Consider the following 16,846-nt stretch of genomic DNA (forward strand, 5'->3'; position numbering starts at 1 on the left):
CGAGTTTAATTTTTCACAAGCTTTAGGGGCCCCGCAGAGCAGCTCCCTTTTTATTATTGAAAAAAAACCCAACATTTTTCTTTCATTTTTCTACACACACACACACACACACACGCACGCACGCACACACGCAGTCCAAGCAGTAAGTCATAAACACGCTAATTTACTTTTTTATTCAATGTGGGTTTCCCCACCTCGCCTCCCCCAGATGTGTGTTGGCATGTGCCCCTCTTGCGTCCCCCAGCCAGAGGCCCCCCTGGAGAGGGCCTGGAGGTTGATTAGTGGATGCCCCCTGTAATGTATGCACTTTCCAGGACCCTCACCTCGCTCTGACAATGCTTTTGAAGTAGCTTCTTTTTTCAAGTCAAACTTTTGACTTTTCCGCTGGGACTGCTACAAAGATTTCCTTATGGAAAATAGGTAGGAGTCTTTTCAGCCCGAGAGAAAGCTGCAGCCGAGCTAGCCAAACGGTGGTCCGCGGGTGTGAAAGTGCTGTTTGCATTCGGAGGACCCGAGGGCCTGTTAATGAGAGCGGTTCTGTGAAGGGGTCGGCCCAGCCCGGGGCCCCTGTGCATCCACAGGTTCGCACCCCATGGGAGTCGGTGTTTTTAAGTAGTCCTTCATGGCCAAAGTGTGCGTCGCCTTTCCGCGCTATCTAAGTGGTGTTTTGCCTGGCACTGAAAGGTCAAGAGGCCTTCTGTTCAAAGCCTGGCCCGGCAGGAAAAGAGACAGTTTGGGCCTTGATTCATTCCTGCATCCGTTCAACCAAATTCTCTCACCACCAAGAACAGGCACCCGGGCTCAGAGCCAGGCCCAGCTCCGTACCATTTCTCATCCCCACGGGGCAGCCCCACGGCCTCTTGCTAGGCCAGTGCTCACCAAGTGCTTGCTGTGTGTCAGGGATCTGGTTTAAAACAAACAAACAAACAAAACCCCACAGCTAAACCCAGACATTTCTGGGAAGTCTAAGGAGAGCCCAGAGGTGCAAGGTGCCCTCCTCTCTGGCCAGAGCTTCCGAAAACATTTCCCTCTCCGCGGGCAGCCCTGTGGCCTCGGAGAAGAGCAAAACCTCCAACGCACTCAGCTGTGAAATTGTCTCAGACAGGCCAGACCCTGGAGGCCCCGCCTGCTTCTCCGGGCAGGAGGTTCCTGGGGCAGCCAGGGCGGCCCAGCCGGAAGCCGTTTCCCTCTAGGGTGTCCTCCACTGACAGGGAGGACACTGCTTCTCTCTCCGAGGGCTGCAGGTGGGGCCTGCAGATCCAGGTCAGGGACAGGAGTTTTACATGGGGTTTGTCACCTAGAAGCCAGCTCTGAGGTGTCCCTGTGCAAGGAATGAAGAGGGAGGGGAGCCCAGGGACCAGGGCCTGCAGCTTTGCACCTGCTCTGAGTGAGAAGGGCGAAGTGAAGGGCAGTGGGTGGCAAGGGACACTGGGCAGGGAGAGGGTGTGGGAGGCGGGAGGTGGAGAAGAGCTTCCCAGAGTGTGAGGGAGGGAAGTGTCCGTCCCCCTCCCTCTCTCCCAGGCTGTCCTGAGCATCAGGGTGGAAGGTGGGAGAGCTTCCTCCTGTGGCCCTGTCCCCATCTTGTCTGCTAGGACTCTGGTTCCTCCCAGGCTGCCAATCATGGCTGGGTTCCTGGGAGGCAAGAGGGACTTTGTTGGGGACCTCACACATCGGAGTCCCTCCATCTCTGCTCATGCACAGCCTGTCTGGAGGACTCCTCCACAGGTGGGCGGGGCTGGGAGGGTGATCAGTCCCCAACACCAGCACGGCTCAGTGGGGAGCTCAGCCAACATTTGTGAATGAGTGAGTGCCCATGTGGCGGCTGATCTGGGTCCCTGTGGTGTGGACAGTGCCAGGCCCTGTGCAGGTGAGACCCCCTTCAATCTTGAGGGAAGCAAGAGATGGGCTGCAGGGGACAGTGGGCAGCCTGACAGGCTTCTAGAGAGGCAGCAAGTGTCAGTCCAGTTGGGTCTGGGCTCTGGAAGAACAAGGGCCATGGGGCCTCTGTCTGAGCCTCAGCTTCCACAGTGTCCCGCGGGCACTCAGACATCCACAGCCCTTTGCGGCTATGTCTGTGCCATGGAAGCCCCGGGCACAGCCGCAGCCAGCGGGTATCGGCTGCCGTGATTGCCGTCGTCGTCAGCACAATAGTGGTGCCAAGCGGGTGGTAGCAAGTCCTGTTGGGCACGTGTATATTTCATATATGGGCGTTTTTTTTGTTTTGTTTTGTTTTGTTTGTCTCACTCTTCCTGTGACTGCCATGGCTTTGGGTGCCTGGTCCCTGTGGTGCCCAGGAACTGGTGAAGCTCCAGTTCACCCAACTCTGGAGCCCCAATGACTTACTGTAGTGCAACGAGCTAGCACAACTTAATGACATAAAATGGTGATTAGTTCCTGATTTGGTGGCAAGGATCTGGGGCAGAGTTGGCAAGGAGGGCTTGGCTGCTCCGTGCTGAGATGGCTCCGACAGAATCCCCGAGGAGCAGGGCCTACCTCTGCACCTCAGTTTGGGTGTCCAGCTGGTGCTCTGCTGGGGCCGGGGTGCCCAGCGGACTCCTCATTCCCAGCCTGGCACCTGGGCTGATGCGCTGGGATTGACCGCCAGGCCCTCTCCCTGCAGCCCCCGGGGGCTGTCTTGGCTTCTTCATGGCCTGGCAGCTGCAGGCCAGCTCCTCCTTACCTAGAGCCAGCATCCCAAGGGGTCTAAGGGTGGCAGGGGTGAGAGGTGCTGAACAGCCATGAGGCTCCCGAGGACCCAGCCTCAGATGCAAGAGCAGGGTAGCAATGAAGGCGCGGCTATCTTTAATCCACTACACCAGGGAGGGCTTGATCTGGGTGGTCCAGGTTTGCTTAGGGTGCCTGTGGGGCAGATCACAGTTTCCAGTTTCTTAGAAGCTGGAACTCGGCACACTCCCAACCTGAAAATCCAATTTTGTTCTTTTCATAATGGATTTTTCCGTTGGATTTAAATGCAAACTCCAAGCTAATCCAATATAGCTGGGTGGCCTTGGGCAAGTCATTTCTTCTTTCTGTGCCTGTTTCCCAGTCTGTGAAGTGGGACGCTGTCACTCCTTCTGTAGGACTGTTATGATGGTTACCTAAATGAATATTCGTGTTGGAATAAATGCTTTGGCCAGAGCTGACTCCCAGTGCACTGTAGCACACACGCCTGCTGTGTGAGCTCGTCACTGTGTCTCCTCCATCCCAGAACCCCAGGCTCGCAGCCCCATTCCCTGCTTTCCTATGGGGGCCCACTTTCTTCTCACTGTCTGGGTAACAGCGTCCTGGCTGCTTTTGAGATGGGGGAGAAATAACTACCTCTGAGCCCCCCATCATTCAAATGAAGGGAAAATCATGTTCTTTAAACTCTGTTCTGCAGCACAGACTGTTAATGCAGTGTGCACCTGGGCAATGCAGCACATACACCCCTGTCTTCTCACTCTCCCAGAGTCTCTCGATTTCATTGAAAGAGGTAAAAATGCACTTTGAGATATGAATAATTATCCCGTATAATTATCCCGTTGTTACGGTTGGCCAATGGAGCATTTTTGTTTAGTAAATGTATTCATTGGCTAAGTACTGCACCAGTTATTTACAGAAGAGTGCCCATTTTTTAGTGGTCTTTTTTCTTATCTAAAACTTCATAAAACGGAGAAACTGAGATGTCTGCTGTTGGTCAGCTCTGCTACAGAGATGGGCGTGTCAGTGCTGTGTGGGCGCTTCGATGCGCTTCTTGCACAGATGTGGCAGAGGAGGGGGTGGTAGAGGGTGGGCAGCCACTTTCTGAGGGTGAGTGCACAGAGGGTCCCAGAAACAAGAGTCCCAGGCGAATGTACTGTCCTAGCCCTGAAAAACTCCAGCATCAAAGCATTGTTATTTCTTGGCACTGTTTTCTTTCAAGTAATCCCCATATCATTAGGAAGAAATTAGACGTTGAAATACAGACTTTTGGAATGCAGCCGCAGCCTTAGAAGCTGTTCAATCTTGTACCTGGGCAGCCAGGCCCAGCGACACAGGAGTTTGCCTGGGGAAAGGGACCCAGTTTACCAAAGAGGCAGCTCGGACCAGTGGGCTTTTGCCCCCTGCAGAATTGCCTGGTTCTGCTGGTGGGCCAGTTGGGTTTCTCAGCGTCTCCCTTGCAGGTCTGGAGATGATCCTTGCAGCCTGAGAAATGCTCACTTGGTGCAGGGTCCCCGATCGGCCAGCAGGTGGCAGTACATAACAAACAAACGGCCTTGCTGGTGGAAGCCCTGGTGCCCTCAGGGTCCCAGCCCCCAGCAGGTCCAAGGCATCCTGACTTCCAGCTGCAGCTTGGTGAAGGCTTGCGGCCTCAGCTGCCAGGAGTCAGTCCCACCCAGAGAGTGCTTGTCTCCCAGACATTGTTAATTTAACAATTACAGTGGGATTACAGTGCTATTAAGCAGCACCCTGAAGGCCCTGCCCCACCCTGGCGCAGAGCACCTAGCTTTCTGGGGGAGAGACCCTGGGTGGGGGTGTGACCCCTTTTCTTTCAAGTATCAGGGTAATTACATGGAAATTAAAACAAAAGCCAAAAGCAGCCCTTCCTCCTCCACAGTCCTGTTCTTTTTCTATCCTGTCCCCTTCAGGGGCAGGGGCAGCCCAGGAGCTGTGCTGGGTGCTGGGGTGTCCGCAGGCCTGACACCACCTCACGTGACTTCAGGAGGGCTGGAGGAGGGAAGGAAATTGGAGAGTGAGGGCATGTGAGGACAGGAACAGTGGGTGAGGTGTGGGGTGCGTTGGAGGGGAGGACACGGGCGTGGTCTCTCATGCGTAGGTGGCCTGGGGTGTCCAGTGTCTGGGGTGCCCCTGGGCCTGTGTGTGTGGAGGGCCTTGGTATCGAGAGCCTGGGTGGGAGCAGTGTGTGCCTGGTGTGCTTGGGTGGGCCTGTGAGGGCGTGGGGGTCAGCAGGGGTGTGGGGAGGTGCCTCACCCTTCCTGAGTGGCCCCAGGTGCTGAGAGGCCCTCGTGGCCTGGGGCCCTTACCTGTAGGTGCCAGCTGAGGGAGCCCTTTCCTTTCCTCTGCTTTTTGTCCACCTTTCTGAGAACCCAGGCGACCTTAGTGCCCCTCCTGATTCTGTCCCCCAGCCTAGCCCCAGCCAGGAACATGAAGTGATGTGCAGAACGCTGTGGCCCCAGGACTTTGCGGTGACGCAGACAGCAGGCAGCCAGGTGCAGGGGGAGCTGGGTGTCCAGGGCGGGCTCCCGGCAGCCTGGGTGCTCTGGGGGCCTCCACAACTCCCCTCACCCGGTCCCTGACGGTAGGAGTCGGTCCCTCCAGTTCCATCTCATGGGCAGCCAGACTGGAGCTGGTGCCGCTTGGGTCTGAAGTGTGGAGTGGAGGTGGCGGAAGGAGCCTGACCTGGGGCCTTGAACCTGGGCCTTTGACAGCAGCTCCGCCTTTGAGACGGGAGCCTGGCCAGGGCTGGTGGGCGGAGGGGCACCTGGCAGAACTGCAGGGCCTGGGAGCATGCCCCTGCCAGTGTCTCCCCACCAACCCTGCACCAAGCACCCCACCAGCAGGGAATCAGCGGATTGAGATCTTAATAAACTCAAGGCCAACTTGAGGGCTGCCATCTTTCACGGAAGAGCTTGGGGGGAAAAAAACCCTAAACTAAACAGTGGTGTGGCCTCATGAAATAATGGGATACTTATATCGTGCACTTTGCTGACTTCAGGCTGACAGGACATTCCAGAGAGGGAGCCCTTGGCGAAGCTTGTAGGAAGGGTGAGATGTTAACTGTCAGACCCAGAAATCAAGCCTGAGGCGTCTGACTTAATGGAGGAAGACTTCAGACAGCCCTGAGAGGCCTCTGCCCGAGCAGGATAAAGGGTAAATGGGCCGTTACCGAAGGGACTCTGAATCCAGCAGCCACGCCGGGAGAGCTGGCCTGGCCGGTCGGAGCCCAGGCTGGGAACGTGAGCAAACAGCCCGCAGGAAGAGAGTGGGCAGGGGCAGCAGGGACAGAGGCCCAGAGGAGCCATCTCCAGGCCCGTGCAGACGCCGGGCCGGGTCTGCTGTCTTTGGGGTCCCCTTCCCTGGACCGTGCACATTGCTGCTGGCAAGAGAGGCTGCCTGGGCGAGGGCAGTGGCTTCCAGGGCAGCGGCCAAGGGGTCTGTCCTCTGTCGTCTGGCAGGAGTGCTCCCCTCCCTCCTCCCAGATCGGGCAACCTAGCTGGTCTCCCCAGAGAAGTCCTGTGGCCCGCGGAGCCGGTGCTGGGAGAGGACTCCGAGGCCCTGCGGGGCCGCGCAGCTTTGCCAGGATTCTGCAGTGTCCTGAACTGTGGAGCTAGAGAAGGACAGGCCTTCCACACCCCAGGGCCCCCAGAGGGAGCCACCTCCTGGGCACAGGATGGCCTTGGCCTGGGGAATGGGCTCTCTGGGTGGCCAGGTCTACCTCCTTTGGGCATTGGTTTCCTTTTATAGAAAGACAGTTTCAGGGCTGGGTAAGGGGTTCAGGGTGGGCTACTTACCCAGCGTACTCAAGGCCAGAGTTCTGTCCCCAGAACCAGAGGGGAAGGCAACATGCTTCTTAAGCTGGCTTTTAAATCATAATCATTAGTATATAGTGATCACACAGAATAACGGGTCTCATTGTGGCGGTTTCACACCTCTGGACGCCGCATCCCACATACCCACCTGCCCTGAGGTCCTCTCTCACTCCCCTGTCCCTTCCTCCTTCCAGGCTAGTCCCCTTGCAATGCCCATGTCAGCTTTCTTCTAGACACCACACATGACAGTGATGCTTCTCTTTCTGTTCTCGTCGTTTGTCTATAGCTCTATCCATTTTCCTGCCAATGACAAGATTTCATTCTTTTATGGCTGAATAATACTCCATTGTGTGTGTGTGTGTGTGTGTGTGTGTGCGCGCGCGCACGTGTGTGCCCATGCTAGGAAGCCCCCTGCCACTGAGCTTTTAATTTGACTTTAAGTCAGGGTCTTGCTAGGCTGTCCAGGCTGGCCTTGAACTTGGGATCCTCCGGTCCCAGCCTCCTGAGTCCATGGGACCACAGGCGTGCGCCGCCTGCCCAGCTCATACAACACTTTACAAATGAAGAGAGAATATTGTTCCTTTGGGTACCCATGGGCAGCATACTGAGCCTGCAGGTGCTCAAGGCCCCCCTGTTGCACCTGGAACCCCCCAGCCCAGAGACCCCCAGCAAATCCCAGGCATCAGCAAGTTTCTCTCGGCTGCTTGTTTAACTTGAGATCAGGTAACTGTGTGTAGCTGGAAGGGATGGAAGAGAGAAGGGTCTTCCTGACCAGTCTCCGTTCCCTCAGGACCTGGTAAGGCTTCCGTGGGGCATCCCTTTTGAATGGAGACTGGGTTCCCACAATAGGGGGTCCGGCTGGCTCCCTGGTGAGACAGGGGGCTGCTTCATTGGTCACATGCGAGGGCGGGCGTGTTGGTTGGCTCGGGAGGAGCCTTGTGCTAAAGAGGAGTCCACAGCTGTTCCCAGGCCCCCGAGTCTGCTGTCCAGCCCAGGCGAGGCCCTTGGCCCCTGCGACCCCCGTCTTGCAAGGCAGGCGTCAAGCAGGCACCACAGCAATGGCTACTGATGGACTCCCCAGCAGGAGGTGTGGGGTCATTTCTTCCTGCCTCCTGCAGAGGGGCTGTTGCGGCTCTGTTCCAGTTGGACTCGTCTCTGCTTCACTGGCTTCCCAGTCTTCCAGCAGGTGCCCCCGCGGGTCCCCCTCCCACTCCTCCCAGCCTTGCGGTTTCCAGCCAGGACTGTGTTGGATGGGGTCCTTGTCCCCTCTTGATGCTGGTGCCCTGGGCTCCACAACCAGAGGGATCGGTTGACTCCGGAGCGTCACGTGGTGGCCGCTCCTCGCTCTCCTGTGTGTTTAAACAGTTACACAACAGTTTATGTTTAGGGCTGGGGCAGTGCCTCAGTGGGAGAGCACGTGCCTCACGTGCCCGGGCCACTGGGTCCAACCCTCAGCACCTCATAAATAAATAAAATAAAGGTATCGTGTCCATCTACAACTAAAAAAAGGTTTAAATTGGTCCTCATTCCACAAGCCAGTTGTTGAGCTGCTTTTCATAGGTGTCCCATCCTAGGACCTTTTATGAAGGTTGCCCAGTGTCTGGGGGACACTCTGCATGTCCCAATGTCACTATTGTGAACAGTCCTGTTAAATTTTCTTCCTTTTTTTTTTTTTTTAAACACAATACCTTTATTTTTATGTGGTGCTGAGGATCGAACCTGCGACCCGCCCGTGACCCGCCCTGCTAGGAGTGCTCTACCGCTGAGCCCCAGCCCAGCCCTGACGTGGGTCTTTGACACACCTCTTCCGGTCTGTTCCGTCAGTCAGCGGTAGGGTGCTTCTTGGACTAGGATGGCGGGGCCAAAGGGCGTGGGAACTGGGAGTCTCCCCCAGGGATCTTTGTTACCCAAAGGCCAAAAAAAACAAAAAGGAGAAAAGGAAGACAAGTCTCTGGAGGAGGAGAGGAAGCTGTCTGGCCCGGTTCTCCCCAGCCGAGAAACCTCTGGACTGGGCCAAACGTGGCTGAGTCGCCCGAGCTCCAGGGACACTGGCCAAGGAGGCAGGAGAACGGCTGAGGGCTTGATGGGGGGCCAAGCGCCAACTGGCAAGTCGCGTTAGCCACGCCCTCGTCAGGCCTCGGCTTCCCAACTTCAAAATGTGGGAGGTCCTGGGGATGACCTCGAGCCCTGAGAAAGCTGCAGTTCAGAGGCTGGGCCTCCCTGGGCCTCCCTGGGCCTCCCTGGGCCTCCCTGGGCATCTTGGCTTCTAAGAACGGTCATTATAAACAATCAGAAAATATCTGGCCCCACGTTGTCCTCACCACAGAGTAAGGAGGCCCTAATGGGCCTGGGTGTCCACGTTCGGATCTCAGCCAATGTGACTGCGTCAGAGGCCACCTCGGCCAGTCACACCAACAGTCTCTTCCTGAAGTGGTTGTCTCCCCCACAAGAACACAGACCTGCAGAGGGCAGGCCCCGTGTCCTGCCTGACGTCAGAGCCAAGCTGAGCCCTGTGCCCGGCACTACCCACGTGCTGATAGCCACCCCCTGGAGGGAGCCCTGGGGAGGCTCATTGTGCCCAAGTTCTTGTCTAGGTGCAAACCCCAGCAGCATTCAAGGTGGGCCTAGACTGGGGAGGGCGGGGCAGATTTTCACCCCAGTGCTCCTGATCACAAGGTTTCTGGGTCCGAGAGCTGACGATTACTTCAGCACACAGCACCTTCAGAGCGGGGTCCCCACGCCCCAGCCCTTCAGAGGTGGAGCTTTTGGAGGTGCTGGACAGCTCCCAGCTCCAGCCACCTGACCCTAGAGTGCAGACAAGTCCTGCTGGGGAGAGGAAGAGGGGGTCACCGGGTCACAACCCTGGAATGTAAACAAGCACCTCAGCTGAGGACCGATCACCTGGTGGTCTCTGACTTCCAAGGCTGGCTTGGACTCAGCGTCCTAGACTCGCTGGCCACAGAGAAACCAGAAAATGTTCTTGAACCTCTGTTCCCTGACACACAAACCACCATCATCGAGTGTCTACTGCACGTCAGAACTTCATATGAGGTGTTGACCCACCACAATGGGCCCCTGGCCTCTTGTGGCAGATGCAAGCTGAGGCTGCAGGTGGACAGCCTGGTGGGCGTCGTTGCTCAGGCCTGGGTCCTGCTTGGTGGGGGCCGGAGCCATGTTCCCAGCCTCGACTGCAGCTTCCCTGGAGTCAAGTTGGTCTCGTTCGGTTAGCTGCAGTGACACTTTTGAAAAGGGAGGCCTCCTGTCTGTCTGTCCTTATCCACTGTGTACCAGGCACTGTGTTGGGCACAGAAAAGGTTAGTAGGCCCAGTCCTTTGTCCTTGTGAGACCCACTGTCTCTTGTGAGTGGCAGACATTCACTAAAGAATCACCCAGAACAAGGGAAGGAGGGTGGTAAGCACAGGTGCAGCCCAGGCTGGGGACAGTCCTTGGAGTCTTCCCCGGAGGGAATTTTCCCTGGTCCTGAGTCCTGAGGCCGCAGCACAAAGGCCTTTCCTTGGCCAGGCCCGTGTAAAAAGATGTTGTGGACAAAGGGAAGGAGGAAGGCAGGATCCAGAGCTTGCCAGGCCTGTGGCCATGGGGGCGGGGGCGGGGGCTGATTTTTTCTCAAAGCACTGGAGAGCCACTGCCGGGATGCCGGGATGCCGGGAGAGGGGCGGAATTAGCCAATGCAACTTTTACCAGGACAGACAGCCACGTGTCCCTGTTAAGTAGAATCCCTTTCCTGTTCCTTCCTGGGAACTAGAGAAGAAAGGTTGAAAGACAGGAGAAAAACCAAATTTGATGAGATGCAAATTGCTTGGGATAAGGTTTGCATTTCTTTGGTGACAAGGGTGTCACCCAGTGCATGCTGGCACAGAGAAGAGCAGCGGTTGTGATCTACTGCTCACCCCCAGGTTCACCTGGCTGTCAGCGGGGCGTGGGGGGGCCTTGGAGGCTTCATGAGTGCCTTAGGGCCACTTGCCAGGCCCAAGGGCAGAAGCTTCCAGAGAAACTGCTGAACACTGTCACTGTTGCTCCTGCACAGCAGCCCACCTGGGCCACCTTCACAGCAAACAGTGGTAATATTTACCAAGTATTTCTGGGAAATGAGTGCAAAGTGCGGGAAGCGCAGTGCTAATCGCTGGGACGCAGTACATCGGCAACACAGGGCACTTAATGAGCCTGGGAGGGCGGGATTCCAGGAGAGAAATGTCAGTCGCGGCAATGTCAACAAGAGGCTTCCAACATCTTCGGCTTCTCCGTGGGACTGTATTTCAGTCTCCATTACAAATGATTCTTGAGAGAGACTCGGGTCCAAGGATCAAGGACGGGAGACTCAGGGATAGCAAGGGCAGGGGTGCTTGTGGACCCAAATTAGCAGAGAGCAGCCAGGGCACCAACGAAACCCCATCTGAAGAATACTAAAACTTGGGGCTTCGTGTTCTGCCGTGAAAAGTGATTGCTGCAGAGCTGGATCATTGTGGGGTGCTCTGACCTGAATGTTTGTGTCCCCCTCAAAATGCCTATGTTGAAGCCTAACCCCAAGATGACAGTACGAGGAAGTGGGGCTTCTGGTTAGGTTGCTGGTGATAGGGGAGCTGCCCTCGTGTCATTGAAGGCCTGGGAACTACCCTGGCTGCCCATGTGATGGGATCTTGTCTAGGTCAGGGAAGGACGAGGTCACCAGGACACTCCCCATCTCAGGCAGACCGGTTCCTTCCAACCTCTTATTGCTGGGACATGGAGGAAGCTGGAAACAGGTGTCCCAAGTGGCTCCACCTACACCCACCTCTTCAGCAGCTCAGCCTGTGGGCCAGAAAGGCCAGGAAGCCCCCGGCCGTGGCCCAGACCAGCAGGCGGACACTCACCCACTCTCCTTGTCTGCAGTCCCTGACAGCGTCATCATGAAGATACTGGCCGAACGCCTGGACCGGCAGGACTGTGTGCAGAAAGGGTGGGTGTTGCATGGCGTCCCCCGAGACTTGGACCAGGCACAGAAGCTCGACAGCCTGGGCTACATCCCCAACAGGTGAGCCGCCTTGCCAGAGCCAGGCCTGCCTGTGCCCTGGGCATTCTCCCTCCAGGGCTCCAGAACTGGGTCCATCTGACAGTGTTCTCATGTTCTTGAAGTGGGACGGACGCGGGTCCACCCACTCCCACCTACGTGCCCTGGGCACTAGGAGTTGAGCTAGCGTTCAAACCCTGGCTTTCATGCTCCTTGCTGATCTGATGTCTTCACCCATAAATGGGAATAAATACCATAGTCGCCTTCCTTGTGAGATTGTTGTGCAAATCAACTGATATTTTCTTCTACTATTTCAATAGTTTCACTTTTTTTTTTGCACTTAAATCTTTGATGCCCTTGGTATCTGTCTTGCTGTGGGTACGCAGTGTGAGTCTTCTTCGTCCCAGATGGTTAACATTTGTTCCAGAACCATGTTGAATACTGTTGAGTAGCCCTGCCTTCCTCCACTGCCTTGAACCTGAGGGGCCGCAGTCCTAGTGGTGTGGAACGAAGGAAGGCCAGCCAGGGTCAGAGCCACCTGGTGAGAGCTGGCGGGAGCAGGGGCGGAGGCTGCAGGCAGGCAAGTGGGCGAGGGCAGCTTCCTCCCGAGCAGGCTGTTGGCCTGGGGAGCTGGGCTGGGGCGACGCGAAGTGGGCATCCTGCATGATTGGTGAGGGAGCATATTTGGCTTCCTCTACGTTGGGAATGGTGGCAAAGTAAGGGAAGCTGGTCCTGACTCTTGGGGCTGAGGGCTCCTCGTTGGGTTCCTGGGCAGTTGCTGTGGATTGTGGTTCTGGTTCTGCTTTTGTGTATGGTCTGACCATTGTCCATTTGTATGTCCAGCTTCTCAAAATACGTGGGTCCCTTCCTGACCGTTCTGTTTTCCACGTGTCCGTTTCGGCAGCAGTGCCACACTGCAGGCCACGGCCTCCCATCACTCTCTCTGCCATTGCTCCTGGTGAAGGCTGTAGCACTTCACGATGTGTAAGGACAACTGCCGGGGGTTGAATGGGACCTGCCTTCCGTCTGAAAGCTGTGGGGTCTCAGGTGTTGGAACACAGCACTCTTGGGCCACACCCTGAAGCATATTTCCGTGTGGTGTTATCTGTGGTTGTTCTTGTTGAGACTTTGATGAAGTGATTTCTCCTCCTTATTTTCTAGGGTTGTTCAGGAGAACAGAAACAGGATTGATTTCCCCTGTTGATTCTGTGCTCCAGCCTCCTTCTAGAACCCTCTGCCTGTCCCTGGAAGTTTTGCAGCTGGTCCTTCTGCGCCCGCAGATGGTTGCCCTGTGCCCCTCCTTTCAGCCGCAGTGCTGCCCTGGCTGGTGCCGTATTGGCTGGGCAGTGCTTGCAGAACCAGGCCCGGCCGGGGGCTGTTTTCCTGACCCGAGGGCTGTCTTGGTAGGCAGCACCGCTGGCCACAGGCTTTGGTTTGAGGGATATGCATTTTCCATAAAGTTACAGAACTGGGGCTCCATGGGTGTAAAATGTCTGAAGGGGATGTTGAATTTTATAAAGTCCATTTTAAGAAAATTTAAAATGTCTTTCTCTTTACGACATGTTCGTGTAATGACTCACATCAGTACCTTTTCTAACAGTGGTCAGGCTCTTCGGCTGGGTCATGGCATGTTAGTCTCTCAATACTGCTTGTGGCAGATAGACTTTTGACCCTCATGACATTTGCCCCCAGCTGTTATGCCTCTGAATGTTATGTGACAAAAGGGATTTTTCAGATGTAATTAGGGTTACTGACCAATGGACCTTAAAATAGAGAGGTCCCCCTGAAATATCTGGGTGGATCACAATAATCACATGAGCCCTTAAAGCACAGGGGACAGAAGAGGAAGCTGGAGGGAGTCCAAGCAGAGGAGGATCTGACACACCTCTGCTGGCTTGAAGCGGCAGTGGGGACCGGGGATGCCAGTGAACCCAGGAGAGCACCTCCACCTGGCCCACCTTGACCTTGGCCCACTTAGACTCACGTTGGATCTCTGGCCCACAGAACTGTGAGGTAGTAGATTGGAGTGGTTCTGAGCAGCAGCTTGTGGAGATACCTATGGCAGCGGTAAGACACTACCGGCTGGGGGCTGGGATGGGCGGCTGTGTCCTTAGTGAGGTTTTTGCACTTATGTGCACAATATGGGTCTGAAGTCCCATGTTTTTGTGCTCCCAGGCATTAGTGTCAGAGTGTGATCATCCCCAGGTCCCCCTGCCTGCTCCCATCGGGAAGAGTTTTTATAGCTTCACAGTAACTATTCCTCGGAGCAGGCACTTTGGAGCAGAGGTGGCTTGTTAACAACTTGATTTTGCTTACAGCATTTAATTTCTCTCTTTTCTCATGCAACGAGTCTCTTCCTAGACAATCACCCTTCTCCCGCCCAGGTCTGTAAGTCATTATTAGCAGGAGTCCCCCATCTGTGGGGCTCTCCCATTTCTTCTGGACCTGCGGTCATTTTTTCTTTATTGTTGCTAGTGTTATGTGTTTGTTTCTTCTTCTTTTTTGAGGATTACTTTAACTAGTAGCCCCCTCTCCTTTTTTTTTTTTTTTTTAATTTTTCTGTTTCCTTTTTCTGTTTTGTTTACCAAAGAAAGCTTGGCAAACAAAATGTTTATCAATTCTGCTGCTGCTTCACTTGTATTCTATTTTCATGAACTTTTGTTTCTCTTGATCAATGACTTCTTTTTTTAATCTTATTTTTAGTTGTTGATGAGCCTTTATTTAATTTATTTATATGTGGTGCTGAGAATCGAACCCAGTGACTCACACGTGCTAGGCAAGCGTTCCTCCACTGAGCCCCCACCCCAGCCCGGATTCATGGCTTCTTTTTGTGTTGGGTTTCTTTTGTTAATTTTATAAGACTTAAGCAAAATGCATGATCTGCTAATTTTCTGTGTTTCTGGTTCAGTGCTGAAATGGTGAAGGCTTTGAGTGGTCCTCTGTTTGCAGTGGTGGCTGTATCTCCTATTTTTCATGTCTAATGTTTTCATTATTTTAAAGGCATTCCAAAGGTAAAGCTGAGTCTTCTTACACTTGAGAATTATTTAGGAGTTTGAACATTTTCATGTCATTGGCATTTTGTTGTTATTATTTCAACTTTTATTATTAGTTTTTCATTTTCCTATAGAGTATGGAGAATTTAAATATGACATCAAAATTTTTGAAACTTTTCTTCTGTGGATAATTGTTCAGTAGGTATTAAAAATAACATGTATTTCTAAGCTAAAGTTATATACATTAAGTCAGCCTTATTGATTTTATAATTTGGGTACCTCCTTGTTGTTGCTCCCGAGTGGTGGTACTCTGTCTGTCATCAGTCCATCGAGGACTAAGTGATCTGTCACCTTCCCTTGAACATTGTGTTCCTTTTTCTTTTTATTGTGTTTCTGTGGTTTTTACTTTGCATGTTTTGGTGCCATATTGTTCGGCTCATGAAGGTTCATGTTAGCACTGTGTTCAGTTGGAAATGTGTCTTTGGTGAAAGTGACTCAGGTGGCTGCTACTCGTCCACTCCAACACTCACTCTCCCCTTTCTCTGCAGTAACAAAACCTGGATTTTCGGAGGCGCACCCCAGTGTATGAAAAGAAAAGGCGCCGTTTCCAGGTTTCTTGATAGCTCTAGGAACAACAGCACTAAGTTCTGCCAGTGGGCTCCAAATATCCAGCCGTGTCTTCCTTCTAGAAAACCTACTGTGAGGGAGCTTCCCCCGCTGGAAGGAGCGAATTTTTGTCTTTCTTTTCTTACATTGTGTTTTTCCTAAAATTAATAACTACCTTGCTTTTTCACTTGATGAGTTTTCTGTGTACCTATTAATTGGTAATTTCCACTTACAATATAGCCTCTCAGAAATGTTTTCCACCACGTCCATCATAGTATGTGATCTGCCAGTTCCAGTTTTTTCTTGGTGACCCCCAAACTCTCTGTTTGGCCTGGGTTTTCTCTGGGCTTACTGCCTGGCTGATCTTCTAGGACTTCTCCTCACTGAAATCAGAGGGCCTCCCTTTACCTTCCTTCCGAGCCGGAGCCCCTGTTTCCGGAACACTCATCTCTCTTTTTTCCGAACTCCCTGGTTGGACACAGCACATCTCCAGTGCCTTCCAGGTAAAAGATGGCGTGGCAGCACCAGGCTGCTGCACCTGAGACACAGGCGTGCCTGTGTGAGGAGGGCACCCTCCCGCACGGTGCCATCCTGGGACTCCCAAGTGCCATCACACTGAAGGCGCTCATCACTCCCCCAGGTCAGAGAGTTTATATGTGATCTTGCTTTTGGTTTCTTACATTGTTTTAATTGAGCACTTCCATCGGAAGCTTCCTGGGAAAGTTGGGAAAGTGATTTTTTTTTTTTTTTTTTTTGCATCTTGTATGTTTGACGGTGTCTTTTTTTCTCTCTTCAAACTTGTTGGGTAGTTTGCTGGGAGGGAACCACAGGCTGGGAATCATTTTCCCTCCGAGGGTTGGTCTCCAGGGATGCTGTTGAAAGGTCCCTTGCTAATGCTCGGGGACTTGGGACATTTCCCCTCTGGGAGTCGTCTCGGGTTCTGACGTCACAGTGAAGTTTCCTATGTCCTGACCCAGGTCTGATTCACTCCATGGTGCTCAACTTAGGCAGGAGGCCCGTGTCCTTGGGGTCCGGCCCTTCTCTACACTTGGTGACGACTGCCCTCTCTTTATCTGGTTGGCACTGGAGCGCCAAGACTGCCCTTTGACCTTCTTTGTTTGTTTCGGTGGTTGTTGTTTTAGGTGGTGGTGGGTTTTTTTGCTCCTAGATATTTTTTCAAGTTTATTTTTCCATCTTGCCCTCTCTATCTCTGGGAGTTTCTGCAGAGTTCTCTTTATTTTCTCTTTGTAGTTTCTTGATCTTCCTTCGTGGACTTTCTGTCTTTGGAGAATGTCAATGACAGGCTTGTTTTGGGAGGAGGGGGAGGGAGGAGAGGTGTCCCTCCCACCTAGTGTCTCTCTTGCCTTTTCCTTCCCAAGTCTGTTTCCTGCTCCTCACAGTCTTCCCTTCTCCCGGGTCTGGCTCCCCTTGGCCCCTGCTTTGTCTCCACGGGGCCTTCTCCTATATCTCCTGGGGCCTCTGTCCTTGGGGTCTCTCCTCTGGGCCACTCTTGATCCTCAGGAGGATCCTGTCTCAGGACCAGTGGGAGGCGGGTGTGAGAGGGCCCTGCTGCCTGGGGTGGGCACACTGTTAGTGACTCCCTGTGCTTGGCGCCCTTCAGCCCTAGGAGCCCACACCTTGTCCTCTGGAGAACGCACCCTTCATGTCTGAGGAGGCGGCTCGGCAGGTGGAGGGAGGAGGGCTCCGGGTTTACTCTGCTCCAGCAAAGCTCA

General features: G+C 54.0%; 1 protein-coding gene across 1 annotated transcript in view; it reads left to right on the plus strand.

The window, feature by feature from the left end:
• Ak8 (adenylate kinase 8) overlaps nt 1–11,542 on the plus strand; it is a 61,604-nt gene extending 50,062 nt beyond the window's left edge. Inside the window, exon 11 of the mRNA XM_077108628.1 lies at nt 11,397–11,542. Within this exon, the coding sequence (XP_076964743.1) occupies nt 11,397–11,542 (146 nt within the window). The remainder of the gene's footprint in view (nt 1–11,396) is intronic.
• Nucleotides 11,543–16,846: the final 5,304 nt, after the last annotated feature.

This window comes from Callospermophilus lateralis, chromosome 2, assembly GCF_048772815.1.
Source record: "Callospermophilus lateralis isolate mCalLat2 chromosome 2, mCalLat2.hap1, whole genome shotgun sequence".
In the NCBI taxonomy this organism is placed as follows: domain Eukaryota; kingdom Metazoa; phylum Chordata; class Mammalia; order Rodentia; family Sciuridae; genus Callospermophilus; species Callospermophilus lateralis.